This window comes from Salmo salar, chromosome ssa06, assembly GCF_905237065.1.
Source record: "Salmo salar chromosome ssa06, Ssal_v3.1, whole genome shotgun sequence".
NCBI classification, from domain to species: domain Eukaryota; kingdom Metazoa; phylum Chordata; class Actinopteri; order Salmoniformes; family Salmonidae; genus Salmo; species Salmo salar.
Window position 1 is genome coordinate 70,556,839 of NC_059447.1, and position 26,333 is coordinate 70,583,171.

Sequence of the window (26,333 nt, forward strand, 5' to 3'; positions counted from 1 at the left end):
ATTTCTCTCTTTATTTCCCTCCCTCCCTCGCTGTACTCCCAGACTCTGCACTAACAAAGACATTTAAAACATGTGGGTGCCTCTTCCAAATCTCCAAATGCCATGGAATATTTTCAACAAATGACCTTTTCCTTTCTGCCGAAGAGAATTCTGGGTAATTTCATGGGGATAAAACAAAGGTCTGTTTGAGTTGGGGCGATTTGAGTCCTAGCATCTATTAACATCACTCTCATCTCTGTCTTGGCACGCCCGGCGGCTGTACTGATTTCTATCCATCTACTTTTCCATTCATCTTTGGTTACAGATGAAAGTGTTGTTCCGTTATGACTCTTGTCCCCAAAATACCCCGTAGCACTTGTTGTCTAATGCCTGGATTTCGTGGCTGGCAGTGCTGTTGAATGTCACTGAATAAGGAATAATTTACAAGAAGTTACAGACAGGCTGTTACCTGGCTTAATCCACATTTATCTAAATAAATCACCCACTCCCCCATCTCTCCAAACTCCCCCATTACATTAGGGTTGGCAGGTAGCCTAGCGGTTATGAGCGTTGGGCCAGTAACTGAAAGGTTGCTGGTTGGAATTCCAGAGCCGACTAGGTGAAAAATCTGTCTGTGCCCTTGAGCAAGGCACTTAACCCTAATTGCTCCTGTAAATCGACCTGGATAAGAGCGTCTGCTAAATTGTAAAAATCTAAATTAGAATTGATTCAAGATTTTGTTCAAATAATTTCTTAGCTGTCAGGAAGCAGATTAGACGTAGCAGGGAAAGAGGTTGTGGAGAGAAATTGCACACTTGTTACACAGCTTGGCTTCCCTCTGCTCTGGTTAATTGGTGCATGCTCTGGGCTCTCTGATCAGGAAGTATATTAGTTAGATTCTATCTACAGAGTCCCGCATGGGACATAAAGTACAGTACATTGGTAGGGACCAGACCACCACTTCTCACCTCTCACTCCTACTTTCTCACTCTCTCTTTCTTGTTTGCAGTTAATTGATCATTTACCATTTATTTTATATTCAATCTCATTCTTTGTAACTTTAAGTGTGCAGCTTTTCATTTTCTTCTAATGTGTCTGAAATGGCACCCTACATTTGCCTACAGCCCTATGGGAATAGGATGCCATTTCAGACGCAGCCCATGTCTACCCCAGCCAGCTCCAGTACAGTGTTTGTGTTCAGCCTAGTCAGCGAGTATTATTCCTGGAATGAGGGTTGACCTGCCTGGCTGGTCAGGCTAGTGGCACCACACCTCCCAGTGTCTGGCTCTGAGCTGGGGCCTTTATTTAGCTAGGCTGCCTCCTGTTTGTCTTCCAGGCCCTGGGTGGGTCACTGATCCCCCGTCTAAACTGCCTTCCTCTTATGAAGCAGAACCAGGCTCCTCCTAGTCGTCTGGGCCTATTTTAAGATGACATTCACACGGAATGTGTTTTGATCGAGAGTTTCGAACTTTGATTGGTTGTGATGAAAATGTTGTGAAAAGGTCATCCAAAAGGGATCTTAGCATTTATGGATCTTGTGATTTGATTTAGAGTTTTTACCTTTGTGAGCAGTACTGTTGCGTATTTAGAGCACCATGCTCTTACCTACTAAACCACTATATAACCTATGAGTGTTTGGCCCTTAACCCACTCTCCCACTCTCTTCCTCTCTCTCCCTCCATCTTTAGGCTCGTGTTGAGATGGAGGAAGCCGGCTCCCCCCGGGCGGATACCCCCAGCACACTGACGGAGACGGAGGAGGAGGTGGGCATGGAGGTGGATCTGGACTCATACCAGGCCACCCTGGAGGAGGTGCTCACCTGGCTCCTTTCTGCTGAGGACTCACTGCAGGTGCAGGAGGAGGTGTCGGACGACGTGGAGGAGGTCAAGGAGCAGTTCCACACACACGAGGTGAGGACGGGAGAAATGTGTGCATGCAGACACAGATATACATGAAGCAGGTCCAGACAAGACAGGCACAAATGCATGCACAAAGTAGTCTTGGACTGACAGATACACAGACGCACACACACACACAAGGTCGTCCAGCTCTGACGCACACAAAACACACATATGGACATGCAATCTTGGGTTAAGGGCCAAACACTCAGATGTTAACACAGATATTCACATACAGTCCAACTTTCTCAGAACAGTTGTCACTCAGTAAGTAATATCTCACGGTATCTGATGTTTTGAGATGTATTCTGACAACAGGTTCAGTTAGTAACAAGGCAGCGTGTCTGTGTGAGCTTCTCCACGAGGAGAGTATGCATAGTTCTGTCCCAGGGATGGGGGCCTCCCGCCCACGTCCCAGAGAACATGCTCCGTACATGTCGGGAATGTCAGGAATTCTGCCGAGCAGAGCACATCGCTCCATGGAGCTGGAGCCGTGTCCCAGTTGGGTGCTTCCTGCTCCAAATCCTGGCATGGCAGAGAGTTACAGGGCAGGAACGGGTGTATGTCTGTCTGTGTGTAAGAGGTGGGGCTTTGGCTGTTGTCTCTTGGCAGAGATGTGAATATTTGAAAGTCTAGTGTTCTAATGGAATCCAGGTCAGAAGCAAAAGCTGGTGGCAAAAACAAAGGCCCAAAGCCTCTTTAAGAAATGCGTTCTTTTCAGGAGTAGAAAGCCCTTCACGTATCCAGGTCTTTTCCACAGTTAAACTAGAACACTTCAAAACAATGTGTTTCAAGTTTCAAAGTTTATTCGCCACCTGCACAGGAGAGTACAGTCAAATTGTTACCTTAAGAGCTTTTTCTCAACAGTGGAGTGATGATAATAATATAGGTGAAAATAGAATAAAAAAGAAAAAAACACACAAGAAGTACGAAATAGGTTGAATAAACACGAGATTGCAAGTATCTATAGGTCAGTGCCAGTACCTTATTCAATATGCAGGGGTACTGGAGTGTTGAGGTTGGTTTATACATTAAAAGTGACTGGTAGTAGGACATACATGTAAACAGGGGTAATAGTGACCAGTAGCAGGATAAATATATACACTGAGTATATAAAACATTATGAACACCTGCTCTTTCCATGACATAAACTGACCAGGTGAATTCAGGTGAAAGCTATGATCCCTTATTGATGTCACTTAAATCCATTTCCATCCACTTCAATCAGTGTAGATGAAGGGGAGGAGACAGGTTAAAGAATGATTTTTAAGCCTTGAGACAATTGAGACATGGATTGTGTATGTGTGTTATTCAGAGGGTGAACGGGCAAGACAAGATTTAACAGGGAAGGTGCCAGGCGCACCGGTTTGAGTGTGTCAAGAACTGCAATGCTGCTGGGTTTTTCACGCTCAACAGTTTCCCGTGTGTATCAAGAATGGTTCACCACCAAAAGGACAACCAGCCAACTTGACACAACTATGGGAATCATTGGAGTCAACATGGGCCAGCATCCCTGTGGAAAGTTTTCGACACCTTGCAGAGTCCATGCCCTGACGAATTGAGGCTGTTCTGAGGACAAAGGGTGTGCAACTCAATATTAGGAAGGTGTTCCTAATGTTTTGTACACTCAGTGTAGATACTAATGGTAATTGCAATAAATAATCTATGAACAGCAGTGTAATGGTAGTAATTAATCAAATCAATAATCAATTTACCAACAGCATAGGTGTGAGTGGGCGTGTGGGTGTAAGTGTGTGGTTCAGTAATGAGAGCCTCCTGAGATAGAAGAGGCTGCAATGCCTTTTTCACGACTGTGCTGATGTAAGAGGACCATGTAGAGTCCTCAGTGATGTTGACACTGAAAGTGCTTACTCATCCCCAGTCAGAAGAGAAACAGACAGTAATTCTCAAGCCTGTTCATGACTCCCACCAAGAGCTAATGCCATTCAGCCTCCTACATTTTTCACTTTTTTTCGCTCCTCTGAGTTCTGGCAACTCTTCCAACGCCACACTAGTTTTGACTATCTTCCCTTTTCATTTCATAGTAGGCTCTACTGTCAAGAAGCTAGAACTCATGAACTCATGCTGTTTGTCCTATATGGCTAGCTTAACTATTGCTACGGCAACCGCTCAAGTGCAAGGGGCTGAGGTGACCCAGAATGCATTTGTGGAGCAGAGCGCTACTTGCTACACTGTTAGCCTTCGCCCCAGTGGGACGTGGATGGGAGAAACATGTCCAGATGTGTGTGTGTGTGTGTGTGTGTGTGTGTGTGTGTGTGTGTGTGTGAATGCCAAGTCTTCCTGCCAACTCCAGAAGTCCAGCCAGTGGGTGATTATGGGGTTTGTTAGGTCCTCTATAGAACACTGTGGATCTTCTCAAGGCTGCAGAAAACACTCTACTACTGGAAGGTCATATCAGTGCAGAACCACCATGTTATATTGTACAGCAGAGCTGAACTACCATGGTGTTATATTGTACAGCAGAGCTGAACTACCATGGTGTTATATTGTACAGCAGAGCTGAACTACCATGGTGTTATATTGTACAGCAGAGCTGAACTACCATGGTGTTATATTGTACAGCAGAGCAGAACTACCATGTTATATTGTACAGCAGAGCAGAAAAGGCTACCATGGTGTTATATTGTACAGCAGAGCTGAACTACCATGTTATATTGTACAGCAGACCTGAACTACCATGTTATATTGTACAGCAGAGCTGAACTACCATGTTATATTGTATAGCAGAGCAGAACTACCATGTTATATTGTGCAGCAGAGCTGAACGACCATGGTGTTATATTGTACAGCAGAGCTGAACTGCCATGGTATTATATTGTTCAGCAGAGCAGAACTACCATGTTATATTCTACAGCAGAACATAACTACCATGTTATATTGTACAGCAGAGTAGAACTACCATGTTATATTGTACAGCAGAGCTGAACTACCATGGTGTTATATTGTACAGCAGAGCTGAACTACCATGGTGTTATATTGTACAGCAGAGCTGAACTACCATGTTATATTGTACAGCAGAGCAGAACTACCATGTTATATTGTACAGCAGAGCTGAACTACCATGTTATATTGTACAGCAGAGCAGAACTACCATGTTATATTGTACAGCAGAGCTGAACTACCATGTTATATTGTACAGCAGAGCAGAACTACCATGTTATATTGTGCAGCAGAGCTGAACTACCATGGTGTTATATTGTACAGCAGAGCAGAACTGCCATGGTATTATATTGTTCAGCAGAGCTGAACTACCATGGTGTTATATTCTACAGCAGAGCATAACTACCATGTGTTATATTGTACAGCAGAGCAGAACTACCATGGTGTTATATTGTACAACAGAGCAGAACTACCATGTTATATTGTACAGCAGAGCTGAACTACCATGGTGTTATATTGTACAGCAGAGCAGAACTACCATGTCATATTGTACAGCAGAGCTGAACTACCATGGTGTTATATTGTACAGCAGAGCTGAACTACCATGTTATATTGTACAGCAGAGCTGAACTACCATGTTATATTGTACAGCAGAGCAGAACTACCATGTTATATTGTACAGCAGACCTGAACTACCATGTTATATTCTACAGCAGAACATAACTACCATGTTATATTGTATAGCAGAGCAGAACTACCATGTTATATTGTGCAGCAGAGCTGAACTACCATGGTGTTATATTGTACAGCAGAGCTGAACTGCCATGGTATTATATTGTTCAGCAGAGCAGAACTACCATGTTATATTCTACAGCAGAACATAACTACCATGTTATATTGTACAGCAGAGTAGAACTACCATGTTATATTGTACAGCAGAGCTGAACTACCATGGTGTTATATTATACAGCAGAGCAGAACTACCATGGTGTAATATTATACAGCAGAGCAGAACTACCATGTTGTTATATTGTACAGCAGAGCAGAACTACCATGGTGTAATATTGTACAGCAGAGCAGAACTACCATGGTGTAATATTGTACAGCAGAGCTGAACTACCATGTTATATTGAACAGCAAAGCAGAACTACCATGGTGTTATATTATACAGCAGAGCAGAACTACCATGGTGTTATATTGTACAGCAGAGCAGAACTACCATGTTATATTGTACAGCAGAGCAGAACTACCATGGTGTTATATTGTACAGCAGAGCAGAACTACCATGGTGTTATATTGTGCAGCAGAGCAGAACTACCATGTTGTTATATTGTACAGCAGAGCAGAACTACCATGGTGTTATATTGTACAGCAGAGCAGAACTACCATGGTGTTATATTGTGCAGCAGAGCAGAACTACCATGGTGTAATATTGTACAGCAGAGCTGAACTACCATGGTGTTATATTATACAGCAGAGTAGAACTACCATGGTGTTATATTGTGCAGCAGAGCAGAACTACCATGTTGTTATATTGTACAGCAGAGCAGAACTACCATGGTGTTATATTATACAGCAGAGTAGAACTACCATGTTATATTCTACAGCAGAGCAGAGCTACCATGGTGTTATATTGTGCAGCAGAGCAGAACTACCATGGTGTTATATTGTGCAGCAGAGCAGAACTACCATGGTGTTATATTGTGCAGCAGAGCAGAACTACCATGGTGTTATATTGTACAGCAGAGCAGAACTACCATGGTGTTATATTGTACAGCAGAGCAGAGCTACCATGGTGTTATATTGTGCAGCAGAGCAGAACTACCATGGTGTTATATTGTACAGCAGAGCAGAACTACCATGTTATATTCTACAGCAGAGCACACACTGTCCCTTTGCCCTACCATAGAGAGCTTCTATCCTCACTGATCTGAAGACCATTTTGGGAGATCAAAACATGTCCTTTCACTTTAGTGTCTATGTACTACTTTTCAATTACGTGACCTATTATTTGACCCAAAACATTCTGTCTGAGGTGCTATAGGCTATGTGTGTGTGTGAGTAAGACAGAAGCAACACGTGGACCTCATGTAGAGTTCTTTAGTGACTGGGACACAGATATTACTCTCTGTGTTTGTCAATGTTTTAGTATTTCTGCTTTGGCTGCATACTACCATTATGATCTAAGTACTTCACGCTCTTGTGATCTTCTCACCCCTGACCTCTCACCTCTGACCCCTACAGGACTTTATGATGGAGCTGACAGCCCACCAGAGCAGCGTGGGGAACGTGCTGCAGGTGGGCAACCAGCTCATCTCCCAGGGCAACCTGACTGAGGAAGAGGAGGATGAAATCCGGGAACAGATGACTCTGCTCAACTCCCGCTGGGAGAACATCCGCGTGGTCAGCATGGACCGACAGGCCAGGTACTGGATACACACACACTGGAACACACGCATCTATGACCCCCCTCCACCCCTTTCCTCTCAGACACACATACACACGCATGAACCCCCCTCACACATATGCACACATACTATTTAGTGTTTAATTAGGATCCTCATTCTCTTCCTGCAGTCCAAACAGAAATAAAACATTACATCATACAAAACATTGTGCTTCATACAAATTTACATCACTCCATTATTACATTACAATTTTACATACAAATGTACATGGCTCCATTATTTAATTACAATACTACATTACATTACATTACTAAGAATAATGTGTGTGTGTGTGTGTCTCTTCACAGTCTGGCTCTATATAGTACTGTGCATTTCTTAGCTTTTGCTCTGGACTTGAGGACTGTGACCCTTGGTAGCATGTCTTGTGGGGAATGTATGGGTGTTTGAGCTGTGTTAACTGATTGAAGAGACAGTTTGGCACATTCAATACATCAATACCTCTCACAAAGACCAGTAGTGATGCAGTCAAAGTCTCTTCTACTTTGAGCCAGGAGAGATTGACACGCATGTTGTTGATGTGCTTTTAAGGGCCAGACGTGCTGCTCTGTTCTGGGACAACTGTAAGTTGCCTATGTCTTACTCTGCAGCACTGGACCATGTAACTGGGCACTAGTCTAAGAGTGAAAAAACTAAACACAATGTTTAGTCGATTGTGATGTCAAGAAAGCAGAGCAGCACTTTATCATGACCAGACCTCTCACTATCTTAGCAACCGTTGAATCAATATGTTTTGACCATGTCAGCTTGCAATCTAGGGTTACACCAAGCAGTTCAGTCTCCTTAACCTGCTCAATTGCCACATTATTCATTACTACATTTAGATTAGGTTAAGGGTTTAGCAAATGATTTGTCCCAAATACAATGCTTTTAGTTTTTTATATACCGTATTTAGGACTAGCTTATTACTAGCCACCCATTCTAAAACTGACTGCAGCTCTTTAAGTGTTGCAGTGTTTTCGTTTGCTGTGGTAGCTGACGTATATAATGTTGAGTCGTCAATGCACATAGACACACAGGCTTCATTCAAGGCTTGTTAAAGGTCATTAGTAAAAATAGAAAACAGTAATGGGCTAAGACAGCTGCCTTAAGGTATACCACACTCTACCTGGTTCACTTTAGAGAGGCTTCCATTAAAGAAAGCCCTCTGTGTTCTGATGAATAGGTAGCTCTTAATCCACGATATGGCCGAGTTTGTAAAGACATATCAAATTTGTTTTTAATGTCAAAAGCTGTGCTGAAGTCTCACAAAAGAGCTCCCGTAGTCGTGTTATTATCAATTTAATAATGTCCTTGTCCCTGACCAGATTATTTTGAGGCTCTGCTTACATTACACACAAACACATGGTTGGTTGAACGTGTGTGTGTGCCCGTTGTGACTTGTGAGTACAGTATGTGTGCTGCATTGTCACCCCCCCCCAGTGTATTATGAGGTCATTAATTATCACATGGAGTCTATGCTGAAGCAGCTGAATAGACTGCTATCGCGTGCTCTGTTGGTCACACAGTTGGTCTTTCACCATTCACAGCACACTCTCCCCTCACTCTTTCTCTCTTTCCCTCCCTCTCTCTCTTCCTCCTCTCTTTCTCTTTCTATTTTTCTCTCTCTCCGTTCTCTCTAGGCTCCACGAGGTTCTGATGGACCTTCAGCAGCAGCAGCTGCAGCAGCTCTCTGATTGGCTGACAAAGACGGAGGAGCGAATCAGAAAGATGGAGATAGAGCCAATGGCGGGAGACGTGGAGGGGTACAAGGCCCAGATAGAGCAGCACAAAGTAAGGGAACATTTCATTGACTGGCACAAAGTAAACAAATGGTTTGATTGGGCATCACAAAGTAAAAATATAACTAGACAATCTGATAGGACAGCTGTGTTCACAGTACTCCCAATACGGCAGTTTTTAAGCAATATCACCTTTAAATATGTGGCCACCATAAATGGACCCCCCATAAAGCTTGATGGTGCCTGTGCTGTGATTGCCCTGTATTGGGCTGTTAATGGTTTGTGTTGGTCCAGGGGTTGCAGAATGACCTGGAGGCAGAGCAGGTGAAGGTCAACTCTCTGACACACATGGTGGTGGTGGTAGATGAGAACAGTGGAGAGACTGCCACTGCTGCACTGGAGGACCAACTGCAGGTAAGAGTAAAGCTTAAATTAAGTCCTGTTAATTGTTGATTTCAATTGATTGTATAACGGCTAAATCTCTCTCACTCTCTTTCTGTCTGTCTCACCCTCTCTTCCTCCTCTCAGTCTCTGGGAGAGCGCTGGGCGGCAGTGTGTCGGTGGACAGAGGAGAGGTGGCACAAGTTACAGGACATTCTCCTGGTGTGGCAGCAGCTGCTGGAGGACCAGGTGAAAACAGACAGACAGACAGACAGACAGACAGACAGACAGACAGACAGACAGACAGACAGACAGACAGACAGACAGACAGACAGACAGACAGAACTGAGAAAAGTCCATTCATTGAGATTGAGCTCCAATCAGTTCTGATTGGAAGTTCCTTTACTGTAGTTGGAGTACTGGAGGAAGCCTTGTATACACAGACATAGGATCTCAGTCTAGGATCTCAGATCTCAGTCTGTTTGTTATGAGGTTCAGGTAATTCAATAATCTCAGGTAATTGTGTTCCCTAATTCAATTCCCAGCTCTAAAATGAGCTCACACGTCAACTAGTCCCATAGCTCCAGAACTCATCCCGTTTGTTAGTGTTAGGTCAGACACACAAAAAAAGAAAGTTAACCTATACACTCGTTCCTCTTTCAGAGTTTGTTCCGAGCGTGGCTGACAGAGAAAGAGGCGGCCTTAGGTGAGGTTCAGACCAACGCCTTCAAGGACCCGGGAGAGATGAATGCTAATGTCCGCAGATTAGCGGTAAGTGGTGTGCCACAAGATGCTACGACGTGCTAATTGCTAGGCTACGTTCATTAATGACCTTAGCATTTACCTGCGAAATCAAATTGCCTTATCCTTTCTAAGCGCTCTGTGATATAAAGAGTGGGGTTGTTTTTGCGTAAGTGCAGGCGGACGAGGAAATTAATATTTGACATGGATTAGCTACTATTTCATATTTGGCTTCATGTGCTATTACCAACTATATTATCAGGAATGTCAAAGGTAATATAAGGCAATCAAAAATTTCAGCCTGAGATTTAGAGCTTTGGGAAATGTTTTCTTATCGTTTTAATATATTTATAATGTGAATCTCTATGGTTGCTGTAGGCTACTGTATAGTCTAGACACATAGAAATGACAGCTGGAAACTATTAACAACACCCAACATCTTTTCTATTCTGTTTATTATTACTTTGCGAACCACATGCTAACTGCAGATGCATTTGAGGTCGGCTAGTAACCTTTGACCCCTGTGGCTTGCCGTACCCTAGCTCCTGAAGGAGGACATGGAGAAGAAGCGGCGGACGCTTGACCAGCTGAGGGATGCGGGACAGGATGTGAGGTCACTGCTGAGAAGCGCCGAGGCAGGGGCGAGGATCGAAGAAGACACAGAGGAGCTGACCCAGAGATGGGATAACCTGGTCCAGAGACTAGAGGACTGCTCCTACCAGGTGTGTGTGTGAATGTGTTTGTGTGTGTGTGTGTCAGTCCCAATATCATAACACCTCCACAGACCTGAGCTCGTGGAGACACAGACACAAACCTGTGTGTGTAGGCAGCTCCATTCCTGTCCTCATATCACTTAATTAGCTAATTACCATGGAGACCAAATGCCACAATTCTTTCATCTGGAATGAAAAACATTCAGCTGACACATTTAACCATTTCCATCACTATTCACATGGCCCTAACACATCTGGACAAGAGGAACACCTATGTGAGAATGCTGTTGATTGACTACAGTTCAGCATTCAACACTATTGTTCCCTCCAAGCTCAACACCAAGCTCAGAACCCTGGGTCTGGACACTACCCTCTGCAACTGGATCCTGGACCCTGACGGGCAGACCACAGGCTGCTGCAAGGATTGGCAACAACACAATCCAAAATTACATCTAGAATTGGCTTCCTATTTCTAAACAAAGCCTCCTTCACTCACGCCGCCTAACATACTCCCGTAAAACTGACTATCCTACCGATCCTCGACTTCGGCGATGTCATTTACAAAAGAGCTTCCAATACTCTACTCAGCAAACTGGATGCAGTCTATCACAGTGCCATCCGTTTTGTCACCAAAGCCCCTTATACCACCCACCACTGCGACCTGTATGCTCTAGTCGGCTGGCCCTCGCTACATATTCGTCGCCAGACCCACTGGCTCCAGGTCATCTATAAGTCTATGCTAGGTAAAGCTCTGCCTTATCTCAGCGTGCTGGTCATGATAACAGCACCCACCCGTAGCACACGCTCCAGCAGGTATATCTCACTGGTCATCCCCAAAGCCAACACCTCCTTTGGCCGCCTTTCCTTACAGTTCTCTGCTGCCAGTGACTGAAACGAATTGCAAAAATCGCTGAAGCTGGGGACTTATATTTCCCTCACTAACTTTAAACATCAGCTATCTGAGCAACTAACCGATCGCTGCAGCTGTACATAGTCCATCTGTAAATAGCCCACCCAATCTACCTACCTCATCCCCATATTGTTTTTATTTACTTTTCTGCTCTTTTGCACACCAGTATTTCTACTTGCACATCATCATCTGCTCATCTATCACTCCAGTGTTAATTTGCTAAACTGTAATTACTTCGCTACTATGGCCTATTTATTGCCTTACCTCCACACGCCATTTGCACACACTGTATATAGACTTAATTTTTTTTCTATTGTGTTATTAACTGTACGCTTGTTTATTCCATGTGTAACTCTGTGTTGTTGTTTGTGTCGCACTGCTTTGGTTTATCTTGGCCAGGTCGCAGTTGTAAATGAGAACTTGTTCTCAACTAGCCTACCTGGTTAAATAAAGGTGAAATAAAAAATAAGTAAATAAGAAACACCACCTCCACACTGACTCTTAACACAGGGGACCCTCAGGGGTGTGTCCTCAGCCCTCTGCTGTACTCCCTGTTCTCGCTGTTTGCATGACACAAACTCCATCATCAAGTTTGCTTATAGGGAGGAGGTAAGTGAAGTGGCATTGTGGTGCCAGGACAACAACCTCTCCCTTAATGTCAGCAAAACTAAGTAGTTGAATGTTAACTTCAGGAAGCAGAGGAGGGAACACAGACCCAAGGGAACACAGTTCATCGGCGTCCACATCACAGAGGACTTGACATGGACCAAAAACACTACAACTCTTGTCAAGAGGGAGTAATAGCATCTCCAATACATAAGGTGGATGAAGAAATTCGGCATGCCACTCCCGAGTGACTCAAAATACTACCGCTGCACCATCGAGAGCGTCCTGACCGGTTGCATCGCGGCCTGGTACGGGAATTGCTCAGTCCACGACTTCAAGGCCCTCCAGTGTGTGGTGAAGACGTCCCAGTACATCACTGGTGCCGTGTTCCCACCCATCCAGGACCTACTTGAAACGGTGCCTGAGGAAGTCCAGCAGCATAATCAAGAAACCCACACACCCCAGCCACGAACTGTTCACTCCCTTAGCGTCAGGCAGACGGTATCAGAGTGTGAGGTCTGATACCAGCAGGCTCAGAGACAGTTTCTATCTACAAGCCATCAGACTGCTGAACACTTGAACTGACCATACTTCTCTGTGACGTTATTGCAGAGCCTCCAGAGGCTTGCGGAGGCCCAATCGAGCTCCGTACCGCATCGCCGTGTGCCTCCCAAATTTTGTAACAATCCGGAGGGCTCCATATACAGTAGCTCCGCATTGACATAATTGGTTGACCTCTTTGACAACTTCCTTCACAACTGCCCTGCGAAGCACAAGAAGTAGGAATGCCCTGACTTCTGCATAAATGCTGTTTATCTGATAAATGCTGTATGGCCACTGCAGATGTCGGATTGACCATGCAGAGCCTTTTACACTTATGCTAAAACGTTTATTCTATTCTACTGAACCATTTACTTTATTTTCATATTCTTATCTTTTATCATTTCTTGTTGTTGCATTGTTGAGGAGAAACCTGCAAGGAAGCAATTTCGTTGGCTGGTGTATACCACGTGTATCTTGTACGTACGACTAATAAAACTTGTAACTTGAAACAGAGTCAGCAGGTTGCACAGTTTCTCACTGGTCAGTTTCTCACTGGTCAGTTTCTCACTGGTCTGTTTCTCACTGGTCACACTGGTCTGTCCAAAGAGCCATTAGTGGATGGAAACCTCCAAATAAGAGAAGAACAACAGGATTAAAAAGCAGTCAAGCCACTGCATTGTCTTGTGCTGAGGATGTAAATGACTATATACCTGTATACCAGGATATGGTGGCGTCAGACTGCCCATAGGCATTTACTAGTCACAATACCACAGTGGCCATTTTGATCCATTTCATTTGTCCTGTTGGGTTCTCTGTTCAGCCCGGTCCCAATCAGTCGCTCACACGCATGTTCTGAACCATTGCCAAGGTGACGGAGGCCGTGACGAAGGCCGCTGGGATGGCTCAGATTGAGGAACGTGTCGCATTGGAGACGGTCGTGATGGAAACGGTCTCTGTGGCGGCAGCACAGCCTGAGAAGGTGCTTGACGACCAAGAGCTGGCCCCGCCCACTCCTCCCAAGAGACGACTGGTGGAGATGGATGAGTCGGTACTCAGGGGAGGGTAAGGACTGGAACACACACACACACACACACACACACACACACACACACACACACACACACACACACACACACACATCAGTACAGAACCAAACTCTCTCTGCTCCATCAGGTTGGAGATTGATTTATCTGACCTCTTGAGATGGCTGAACACATGGAAAGTTTCAGCTCAGACCCTGGCCTCTACTGACCCTGAAAACCCCGACCTTCAGGAAAAACTGCAGGTAGGTCCATTAAAAACTACAGCTTCCATGATCCCTTTACAGGTAACATTAGGTGCTCTCAATTTGGCGTTGGCAAAGGGTTGTACTTTAGGATCAATGGAAAACTTTTTGATGAGTTGATTTCATGTCTGTCACCCAATCACTGTAGGCTTTGGAGGCACAGCTGTTGTCGAAGGAGGCTGAGGTTGGTCAGATGACCCAAGGAGGGCGGCGCCTGTTGGAACCGCTGGAGAAAGGTATGGAATCCCCAGAAAAGCAAAATAAAAAGTATGTTTATTTATTATGTTTGTATTTTGTGTTTAACATTTGTAACATTCTAGCCAGGTCCTACCGTTTTTGCTACAGTTACACATTATTTTATGAATACTTTCTGTTGATATGATTGGATAGTTGTTCACTCTACTTGACCTTCACCTAAAGTACAAATCTCCTAGGTGAGGTTTGTTTTAAAAGCTTGTATGTACACATAGATTGAAGTACAATACCAACATAGCTACTGTAGTAGATCAGAGCTGTGTGCTGGAAAACCTTGGTAGAGCATGGGTGGAATAGTCATTGTGGTGCTCATGTGAATTTCCTTTCTTTTTCGGCTTCAGACCAATGCCTATTCTCACTTAAAACAGTTTTTAGTGTATTTATTCTTCCAGAAATATCCTGTTCCTCAGTATTTACTAGTGTTGGTCTCGTAAGATCATTTTCCCACAGCTGTTGTATATTTGGGGGTATTTTTAAACCTGATTTTTACTGGTTGCCAGTAAGCATGACTTGTGTGTTTGCAGGTATTGTCATAAAAACCTGCAGCAAGACTTGAGGCACCTGGCTTCATTTACAGTGCAGTGAAACGCTCAGGCACTCCTGCTTTATTTGTTTACAGCATGATAACAGTAAGGAAAGATGGAGAAGTAGTGGTGTTATAGTGTTGGTGTGGTTTTATTTAACCTTTCCATCTCTCTCTCCCTTCTCTCCTTTTCTCAATCTCCCCTACATTTTTATTTGCCACATTCTCCTTGCGTCTATCTCGCCCTTCTCCTCCTCCTTCATTTCTCCTTCTCTCTGTCTCCTTCACTCCTATCCTTCCCTACCCCCTCCCTCTCTGTAGAGGGAGTGAGTGTGGACTCTATCAGGTGTGATATAGATGTGGTGGAGGCTGAATGGGAGGTGTGTGTGAGTGAGCTGAAGGCTCTGTGTGACTGGGTCCAGGCCCAGACCCGGGTCAGGAGCCTCTGCTCTGAGTTGGCTGCTGTGGACAAGGTTCTGGGAGAACAGGACCAGTGGCTGAGTGGAACAAACAGTACCAGATCTGATGAGGCTGCCCTTAGAACCCTAAGGACAGAGTGCCAGGTTAGAACCCAACTCTTAGAACCATCACCCGTGACCTCTGGCTTGATTATCGCCATGGAGACAACCCCCACTGAAACTGTTAAACATCACAAATCATATCAACATATCAACAGATGTGTCGTGAAGTCTGTTTACCCTTTCGTCTTATCTGTTTGTGTCTCTGTCTCCAGTCGCGGTTGGCCCAGCTGACTGCCCTGAGCCCACAATTGGACCAGCTTTCTGGACAGGTGGAGTCAATAGATGTCCCGCCCACTCTCAGAGCCAACATGGCCACTGTCTCTGCCCACCAGGCCTCCACACTGCAGCAGCTACAGACCAGGGAGCAGGAGATCAATGCAGGTATGGGACCACAACACTGCTTTAACATTTGCTAGAAATCAATGCAGGGACTTGACCCATGCTCTGACAACACTGTATAAACGCTTTAAAAATGCTTGGTCGCCATTGGGTCAAAGCTTTATCAATGCTCTATGAATGGACTTGTGCTCTTTCAGCACTTCATCAGTGGTGGCGGTCCTAAACCTTCCATAGTTTTTACTGAGGCTACAGGATTGATGCCAGATCAATGAACTGTACTGGCTCTTACTGCTGAGCTGTGATATGACATCAGCTTTATATCCAGCCTTGGTTGGACAGAAGTAATCGATGATGCCCTTATATGACCACTGAATACGCGTGTGTGTGTGTGTGTGTGTGTGTGTGTGTGTGTGTGTGTGTGTGTGTGTGTGTGTGTGTGTGTGTGTGTGTGTGTGTGTGGTCTATGCCAAGCTCCCAAGGACCAGGTTTTGAGTTTTAGGAGTTCTGAAATCAATCAACATTTTTCCCCTGGAATTTATGAGTCCTGTTCAAAAAGAATGTAAAAGTATATTGGAGAGGCCTATTTGTCTTCTGACCCTAAAAGGAGTGTGTGTGTGTGCCACTGCCCTGAGGAAAACCATTTTGTTTCTGCTTCAGTCAGTCTTTCACTGGGCCTCTCTCTCTCCCTTTTTCTCCCCTCCCTCTCTCTCTGTCTGCTGTATATAAACACAGGCAGATTATGCGAGAGAGCTCATGCCTGTGAGAGCAGTGTGCGTTGTGTTAATTCTTATCCAACACAGTCGGTTTCAGCACATTCTGTTAAAGTATGTTGATGCATTTTTCTGTTTTCATTGTGTTTACTGTGGCATATTGAAGGTTCAGCGGGTATGAACCACTGGCTTGCATTAGTTGCGAAACCTCATTTAGGCTTGCCATGAGGCACACACAGCCAAACATCTGGACCCCTGGGCAAATGTGCAGCACACACTCTCTCTCTGACATACGGTGAAATGGAAGGCGCACAAACACACCCACCCACACACAGATAGCTCAGTGAGTTCATAAAAGCCACACATTATAACAGCCACTACCTATGGGAATACCCAAAACAATACTCTGACCCCTTGTGGTAACTAGATACTATAACCCTTGACTTAACAGTGTCTCCTCTCCCCCTGTCTGTGTTCCAGGGCTGGCCAGCCTCCAGTATGTTGACCACCAGAGGGCCCAGATGATACAGGTGGTTCAGGGTGATCAGATTCCTGTGGTCAGTGAGGATGCTGTGTCTGGGGACACTGTGGAGTCTGGGACTGACCTCGTAGATGGTCTGGAGGCTAGACTGGGCACACTGCGGGTAGCCATCATGGATGTGCCTACAGCGGAGGGGGCAGTAGAGCGGGCGCAGGTGAGTGGCATCAGGGCTTTTATTCATCTTTCTCTGTACTGTGCTCCAGCTCCGTGTGTTATCGTGTAGCAGTGTATTTGTGGTTTATCTGTTAATGGCTGAGTCCAGACCTATTAGCTGTCTGTCTGCTCTGGTTCCAACATACAATGGGCCCATTCTCACACCTATACGTCCCTCTTTAATCTTTCAACCGCAACGCAGGAGAAAGAGGGATGTGTGTGTATGTTTGTGCTTGCAAGGGTGTGTTTGTGAGTGTGCGTGCGTGCGTGTGTGTGTGCGTATGTGTGTGCGTATGCGTGTGCGTATGTGTGTGCGTCTGTGTCGTGTGTGTGTGTGTGTGTGTGTGTGTGTGTGTGTGTGTGTGTGTGTGTGTGTGTGTGTGTGTGATTGAGAGAGAGCCTGTAGGAATGTGGGTCGGCTGTAGGCCTCGTTATCGTGGTAGATAAAGCATGGTGCCAGGGCAGCCTGGGAACTTTCTGGGCACCCTGCCTGCTGCCTGTGGCTCAGAGCTCCAACCCTCAGACTGCTACCAGTCTACCATGCACATTCCTACTGCTGCAGGCTGTAGCTGCTGCCTGGGGCTCAGAGCTCCAACCCTCAGACTGCTACCAGTCTACCATGCACATTCCTACTGCTGCAGGCTGTAGCTGCTGCCTGGGGCTCAGAGCTCCAACCTTCAGACTGCTACCAGTCTACCATGCACATTCCTACTGCTGCAGGCTGTAGCTGCTGCCTCTTGCTCAGAGCTCCAACCTTCAGACTGCTACCAGTCTACCATGCACATTCCTACTGCTGCAGGCTGTAGCTGCTGCCTCTGGCTCAGAGCTCCAACCTTCAGACTGCTACCAGTCTACCATGCACGTTCCTACTGCTGCAGGCTGTAGCTGCTGCCTGAAACACTGCTCCTGCCCCTGGGGTTTAAACACACCCTGCAGACTGACTGTCTCAGATCAGCCTACTCACCTCTATCGCCCCCTAGGCTACCTACCACACCTGACAACTGTCCCTCAGCTGCAGATTAATGGGTTATGGGTCATGTAGTTTTTTCTCCCTCTCGCCTTAGGCTCTGTGTATAGAGATAGAGCAGATGCAGCAGGCCTCAGACCCTGCAGAACTACAAAGATGGAGTCAGCTCTCCTCCAGGGCACGCGAGGAGCTGGGCACGTTGCAGTGCATCCTGGGTAGCCTGAAGGATAATCAGGTAGAAAACTGTCCCATAGAATATCCTGGCTTTAGTCTCCTTAAACATCAATGGTACTTTTATAGGACCCAAGCAATGACAAAATAAGGTAGTGATTGTTGTCAATAACATTCACGATGATGTTGTTTCCAGGTGCGTGTGGTGGAGGTGGAGCGCTGGCTGGATGGTGTACAGGAACTGATGTCACGGGATGCCAAGGGCCAGGGAGACGCAGAGAGACTACAGGAAGAGCTCAACCAGTGCAAGGTCATAGGTCACACCATTCAAAAACAAACAAAACTTTATTGAACTGTTACACCTAAAGTACTGCAATGTTATAACCCATGCCCCTCTCTCCCCCATCTCTTTCTTTAGGAGTATGTGAGTGAGATGGAGTCAGTGGAGAGTTTAGTGAAGCAGATAGGAGAGAACGTATTGGCGGTGCAGGGGGCTGCAGTACCAGAGTTGGCCCACTGGGGGCAGGCTAAACTGGAGGAGTGCCAGGGGAGGTGGGAGACACTGAGCAAACAGGTGAGGAAAAAGAGGACAGTTCAAACAACACTGGATAGTGAATTACAGTGTCATAAAATCTATATAAACAAACAATAAAGCCTGCAAAAAAATGTTGCTTTAAAAAATTGATATAAATAAAAAAGTATACCAGTTTCATTTCACAACCCAAAAATTGAAAGCTGTACCATACCGGTTGCAAAATAGTTGGGAGGAGATTTTTGATGTACCGATTCCATGGCACATGGTTTATGAACTGATACACAAAACGAAGCCGGGTTCAACCAATAGAATGTTATACAGTGCATTCGGAAAGTATTCAAAACCCTTGACTTTTTCCACATTTTCTTACGTTACAGCCTTATTCTAAAGTGTATTACATTTATTTTTTTCTTCATCAACCTACACACAATACTCCATAATGACAAAGACAAAACAGGTTTTTAGATGTTTTTTTCTTTATCATTATGGTGTATTGATGAGAAAACCCCCCAATTTAATCCATTTTAGAATAAGGCTGTAACGTAACAAAATGTGGAACAGGTCAAGGGTTTTGAATACTTTCTGAATGCATTGTAAATAGGTGATACAACCATCCCAGCTCCGCAGATGTTGCTGCTAAGAGACTGAATCATTAGATCACTTGTTTTGGTACTGCTCATACGTAGCTTGTTTTTGGTCGCAGGTTCAGGAATGGCAAAAAAATGACAACATTTACTTGGAGCTAACTTTGCAAATAGCACTGCTGTGGGATTTGAAAAAACACAATCGATCAGTAATATAATAATACTCTTGGCAAAAACGTTTATCTTTAATTTACAATCTGTAGAAACTATGAGAATAGAAAGGTTCAGAACTTTTGTGAAACATCACAGCACAGTGGAAAAATATATGACAGCTAGAAATCAAAACTGGATGGTCTTCAGAGATAGATGGGAGGGGCTGAGGGTAGCTGAAGGCTGGGACTAAAAACAAACAAAATATAACTAATGTCAAATATACTGTTAAATTTATAGACTGTTAAATTTATAGACTGTATAAACTGAAAGTAGAAGCTTAAGTATTGTTTCCATTAGTTTACTCCAATTAGGGGAGGGGTGGTAGGGTTAGGGGCAAATATATATTTAAAATAATATATATTTACAAACAAATATATGGGGATTGGAAATGATGCAGATAATTACATTGATAGAAGCCACAATCTGCAGTATTAAAGCTGATCTACCCCCTAAAATAAATGAAGCCTGCATACTGTACTGCTCATACACTTTTCTGTGTATCCTTTTGTTAATGTCAGCGTCTTATTTAAAGCCTGACGTGTTAAGACACTCCGTGGACTTGCTACCCTGTGTAGCCTGCCAGTGGTCCGCGTTATCTCTATGTCATCTCTTGGTAGCTGCTGAGCCACCAGGAGCGTGTGAGTGAGAGCCAGGAGAGGCAGGTGAACCTAAGGAAAGACTTGGCAGAGATGCAGGAATGGATGGCCCAGGTGGACGAGGAGTTCCTCATGAGAGACTTTGAGTACAAGAGTCCTGAGGAGCTGGAGGGGGCACTGGAAGAGATGAAGGTGGGGAACAGAGGACAGAACTTTGACATAAAAAAAACTGGACAACTAGGAACTCCTCATTCCTTCTAGAAAGAAAGTCCCACCAACTAAACCAAAAGAATCCCACTTTAATGCTATGTAGCCAGTTATGGCCCCTCTTATGTGAAAATACTATCCTGATAATCTGGCATGTCTCTTTCTTTCCCCTTTGCCTCATCTCTTCCCTTCTCTCTCTCTCCCCTCCCTACTTAGAGGGCGAAAGAGGATGTGTTACAGAAGGAGGTGAGAGTGAAGATATTGAAGGACAGCATTAACATGTTGGTTGCCAAGGCTAAGACGACCCCTGGTGGCAGTGGCCAGGACCTGACAGAGGAGCTGGGGGGAGTCCTGGGGAACTATCAGAAACTATGTGACCGCTTCAAGAGCAAGTGTCACACCCTGGAGGTAAAGATTTTGATAAGACTAGTCCAAACAACTTATGAGGCACTGGTTCTTTGGAGTATTTGTGTTCATATCATACAGTAATGTGGTTGTAGGTATACATGTCCGTGTCTCATATGGTCTTTCTGACCGTGTTCGTGTGGTCTCCTGTAGGAGGTGTGGTCGTGTTGGATGGAGCTGCTGCAGTACTTGGACCTGGAGCAGGGCTGGCTCAACACGTTGGAGGAGAAGCTTCAAGCTACAGAGAACCTACCTGAGAGCACTGAGGTTGTCAACAAGGCTTTGGAGGTAGATATCTCTATTTAAACCTATCCATTCTTCTTTCTTTCCTTTTTCATCTCTCATTCTCTCCCCTCCACTTTATCGTATGCTCTCTCCTTTAATCCCTCCATCCCCATTCTTCCCACCATTGACTCATCCTCTTTATCGAATTGTCTCCCTTTCCCCCTTTCTTTCATGTTATTCACTTGTCTTTTCCTTTTGACCCTAGAAGGTATTGTTTTGTGTTCTGTCTGTTTCTCTTACTTTGATGGTGTCACCAGTCTGTCCTCTTTGGGCAGACTCCAGCATTCTGTCTGCCTACCTCAGGTACTGTAAGAGTGACACCGACCTACACTGCATGACCAAAAATATGTGGACACCTGCTTGTCGAACATCTCATTCCAAAATCATGGGCATTAATAAGGGGTTGGTCCCCCCTTTGCTGCTATAACAGCCTCCACTCTTCTGGGAAGGCTTTCCACCAGATGTTGGAACATTGCTGAGGGGACTTGCCTCCATTCAGCCACATGAGCATTAGTGAGGTCGGGCACTGATGTTGGGCGATTAAGCCTGGCTCGCGGTCGGTGTTCCAATTCATCCCAAAGGTGTTCGATGGGGTTGAGGTCAGGCCTCTGTGCAGGCCAGTCAAGTTCTTCCACACCGATCTCGACAAACCATTTCTGTATGGACCAAGCTTTGTGCACAGGGGACTTGTCATGCTGAAACAGGAAAGGGCCTTCCTTAAACTGTTGCCACAAAATTGGAAGCACAGAATCATCTAGAATGTCATTGTATGCTGTAGTGCTAAGATTTCCCTTCACTGGAACCAAGGGGCCGAGCCCGAACCATAAAGAACAGCCCCAGACCATTATTCCTCCTCCACCAAACTTTACAGTTGCACTATGCATTGGGGCAGATAGCGTTGTCCTGGCATCTGCCATCCCAGATTTGTCCATCGGTCTGCCAGATGGTGAAGCTGGATTCATCACCTCAGAGAACGCGTTTCCACTGCTCCAGAGCCCAATGGCAGTGAGCTTTACACCACTCCAGCCGATGTTTGGTATTGCACATGGTTATCTTAGGCTTGTGTGTGGCTGCTCAGCCATAGAAACCCATTTCATGATGCTCCCGACGAACAGTTATTGTGCTGACGTTGCTTCCAGAGGCAGTTTGGAACTTGGTAGTGAGTGTTACAACCCAAAAGAGACGATTTTTACATGATACGCACTTCAGCGGTCAAGTTCTGTGAGCTTGTGTGGCCTACTACTTTGCGCTTTAGCCGTTGTTGCTCCTTGACATCCACTTTACAATAACAGCACTTACAGTTGACCGGGGCAGCTCTAGCAGGGCAGAAATTTGACAAACTGACTTGGAAAGGTGGCATCCTATGACGGTGCCACACTGAAAGTCACTGAGCTCTTCAGTAAGGCTATTCTACTGCCAATGTTAGACTATGGAGATTGCATGGCTGTGCGCTCCATTTTCTACACCTGTGAGCAACGGGTGTGGCTGAAATAGCCGAATCCACTAATTTGAAGGGGTGTCCACATACTCTTGTGTATATATAGTGAATATAAACACTGACACGTCGCCCTCTCTCTTTCCCTCTTTCCTCCCCATCTCTCTCTCACCCTGTCACCTTTATTCTTTCTCTCCCTCTCTTCTCCCCTCCTCTCTCTTTCTCTCTCTCTCTAGTCGTTGGAATGTGTGTTGCGCCACCCAGGTGACAACAGGACACAGATCAGGGAGTTGGGTCAGACCCTGATAGATGGGGGCATCCTGGACGAACTTATCTCAGAGAGACTAGAGACCTTCAACTCCCGCTACGATCAGCTCAGCCACCAGGTGTGTGTGTGTGTGTGTGTGTGTGTGTGTGTGTGTGTGTGTGTGTGTGTGTGTGTGTGTGGATGAGAAAAACAACAGTCCTTGTACATAGCCATCAAGAGACTGTCTGTCTCTTTCGGCATCTTTGTTTGTGAGAAACTACATGCCTCGTCGATCCTCGACAAAAACCTGTTTTCTATTTGTGAATTGTGTATATGGTAGTAGATAATAAATCAAATCTAATTGTATTCGTCACATGCTCCATAAACAACAGGCGTAGACGAACAGTGAAATGCATACTTATATACAGTACCAGTCAAAAGTTTGGACACGCCTACTCATTCAGGTAGCCTAGTGGTTAGAGCATTGGGCCAGTAACCGAAAGATTGCTAGATCGAATCCCCGAGCTGACAAGGTAAAATTCTGTCGTTCTGCCCCTGAACAAGGCAGTTCCTAGACCGTCATTGTAAATAAGAATTTGTTCTTAACTGACTTGCCTAGTTAAATAAATAAAAAATCCAGCGCTTTTCCTTTATTTGTACTATTTTATACATTGTAGAATAATAGTGAAGACATAAAAACTGTGAAATAACACATATGGAATCATGTAGTAACCAAAAGTGTTTTATATTTGAGATTCTTTAAAGTAGCCACCCTTTGCCTTGATGACAGCTTTGCACACTCTTGGCATTCTCTCAACCAGCTTCATGAGGTAGTCACCTGGAATGCATTTCAATTAACAGGTGTGCCTTGTTTAAAGTTAATTTGTGGAATTCCTTTCCTTCTTAATGCGTTTGAGCCAATCAGTTATGTTGTGACAAGGTAGCGGTGGTATACAGAAGATAGCCCTGTTTGGTAAAATAGCAAGAACAGCTCAAATAAACAAATAAAAACCACAGTCCATCGTTACTTTTAAGACAGGAAGGTCAGTCAATGTGGAAAATTTCAAGAACTTTGAACGTTTCTTCAAGTGCAGTCGCAAAAACCATCACGCACTATGCGGAAACTGGCTCTCATGAGGTCTGCCACAGGAAAGGAAGACCCAAAGTTCCCTCTGCTGCAGAGGATAAGTTCATTAGAATTACCAGCCTCAGAAATTGCATCCCAAATAAATGCTTCACAGAGTTCAAGTAACAGACACATGTCAACATCAACTGTTCAGAGGAGACTGCGTGAATCAGGGCTTCATGGTCGAATTGCTGCAAAGAAACCAATACTAAAGGACACCAATAAGAAGAGACTTGCTTGGGCCAAGAAACACAAGCAATGGACATTAGACAGGTGGAAATCAGTTCTTTGGTCTGATGAGTCCAAATGTGAGATTTTTGGTTCCAATCGCCGTGTCTTTGTGAGATGCAGAGTAGGTGAACGGATGATCTCCACATGTGTGGTTCCCACCGTGAAGCATGGAGGAGGAGGAGGTGTGATGGTGTGGGGGTGCTTTTCTGGTGACACTGTCAGTGATTTATTTAGAATTCAAGGCACACTTCACCAGCATGGCTACCACAGCATTCTGTAGCGATACGCCATCCCATATGGTTTGCGCTTAGTGGGACTGTCATTTGTTTTTCAACAGGACAATGACCCAACACACCTCCAGGCTGTGTAAGGGCTATTTGAGTGATGAAGTGCTGCATCAGAAGACCTGGCCTCCACAATCACTCGACCTCAACCCAATTGAGATGGTTTGGGATGTGTTGGACCGCAGAGTGAAGGAACGGCAGCCAACAAGTGTTCAGCATATGTGGGAACTTCTTTAAGACAGTTGGAAAAGCATTCCAGGTGAAGCTGGTTGAGAGAATGCCAAGAGTGTGCAAAGCTGTCATCAAGGCAAAGGGTGGCTACTTTGATGATGTGTTTAATACTTTTTTGGTTGTTACATGATTCCATATGTGTTATTTCAAAGTTTTGATGTCTTCACTATTATTCTACAATGCAGAAAATATTTTAAAAAATATAGAAAAACCCTTGAATGAGTAGGTGTGTCCAAACTTTTGACTGGTACTGTATGTCATGAACATATCAGCATTATGTCCATTTCTATATTTTCTAGGCTGTAAACAGGCAGATAAGTATATGTTTGGTAATGTACTTGTCTATATATTATGTATATTGACTTAATGTTGACTTAACATCCATCTAGGCTGTGAACCGTCAGATCAGTCTAGAGCAGCAACTGGCCACTCTGAAGGAGAATGAGCAGGTTCTCCAGGCTCTGCAGGAGTCACTGACCCAGCTAGACCACACACTCACCTCCTACCTCACCGACCGCATAGACGCCTTCCAGCTACCGCAAGAGGCCCAGGTACACACACACACACACACACACACACACACACACACACACACACACACACACACACAATCTCATCTTCTATCTGACCGACTATATTGACACACCCCACAAACACATGTAGCGAATGCCAACAATTACTTCTTGGATGTCAGTTTAACCCCTGACCTCTAAACCCCTCTCCATCCTTTGCAGACCATCGGGGCAGAGATTGCGGCCCATGAGGTGACAGTGGAGGAGCTGAGGAGTAGGAACGTGGGTAATCTGCCTCCTGCCACCCCAGAGGGCAAGGCTGCTCGCAGTGGAACAATGTTGGACCTGCTGCAGGTACTGACCCCTAGTGGACAGGGGGTGAAATTGTTCTCATTAAAGCTTATAGGGATAACATAGGAGTTTATGATTTATTGAAAATGTTGTTCTCTGCAATAAATCTGGTTGGTCATTATGCTGTTTCTTCCCTCTTTCAGCGGAAGCTGCGAGAGATCTCCACTAAGTACCAGCTGTTCCAGAAGCCTGCTAACTTTGAGCAGCGCATGCTGGACTGTAAGAGGGTTCTAGATGGAGCTAAGGAAGAGCTGCACATTCTAGACGTCAGGGAGGTGGAACCCCAACAGATCCAGGCCCACCTCATCGGCTGTATGGTGAGACCTAGAACTAAAACACTTTGAGAAGTCTCTTACAGGTGTGCATGTACGTACACACACACACACACACTCCCTCACACTCCCTGTCTGTCTCCTTAACCCTTCAGAAACTGTATAAGGTTCTGAGTGAGGTGAAGTTAGAGGTGGAGACAGTGATAAAGACAGGAAGACAGATCGTCCAGAAACAACAGACTGACAACCCCAGAGGCATGGATGAACAACTAACAGCACTTAAACTGCTCTACAACGACCTGGGAGCACAGGTAATACACATAGAATTGACTATAGTAGTTTAACCTTAGGACATAACAGTCTGGGCTTCTCACTTGGTCAGCTGTGCCATCATGAATAGTTGCATTCTTAAAATAAACAAGATACTTCTACCTAATTTCAAAAGGATGAGGATATCGTCATTTTGACCAACCAAACAGCGAGCTCATCGTCTCTT

At 44.9% G+C, this 26,333-nt stretch overlaps 1 protein-coding gene across 1 annotated transcript in view; it reads left to right on the plus strand.

The window, feature by feature from the left end:
• utrn (utrophin) overlaps positions 1–26,333 on the plus strand; it is a 278,656-nt gene that overhangs the window by 43,490 nt on the left and 208,833 nt on the right. Inside the window, 24 exon segments of the mRNA XM_014205596.2 lie at positions 1,668–1,889; positions 7,023–7,204; positions 8,866–9,016; positions 9,259–9,378; positions 9,493–9,594; positions 10,009–10,116; positions 10,629–10,808; positions 13,727–13,920; positions 14,032–14,143; positions 14,292–14,379; positions 15,243–15,484; positions 15,655–15,823; positions 16,972–17,186; positions 18,250–18,387; positions 18,520–18,633; positions 18,742–18,897; positions 20,273–20,443; positions 20,675–20,866; positions 21,017–21,151; positions 22,820–22,969; positions 25,092–25,253; positions 25,437–25,568; positions 25,709–25,882; positions 25,993–26,148. Of these exon segments, the coding sequence (XP_014061071.1) occupies positions 1,668–1,889; positions 7,023–7,204; positions 8,866–9,016; positions 9,259–9,378; positions 9,493–9,594; positions 10,009–10,116; positions 10,629–10,808; positions 13,727–13,920; positions 14,032–14,143; positions 14,292–14,379; positions 15,243–15,484; positions 15,655–15,823; positions 16,972–17,186; positions 18,250–18,387; positions 18,520–18,633; positions 18,742–18,897; positions 20,273–20,443; positions 20,675–20,866; positions 21,017–21,151; positions 22,820–22,969; positions 25,092–25,253; positions 25,437–25,568; positions 25,709–25,882; positions 25,993–26,148 (3,765 nt within the window).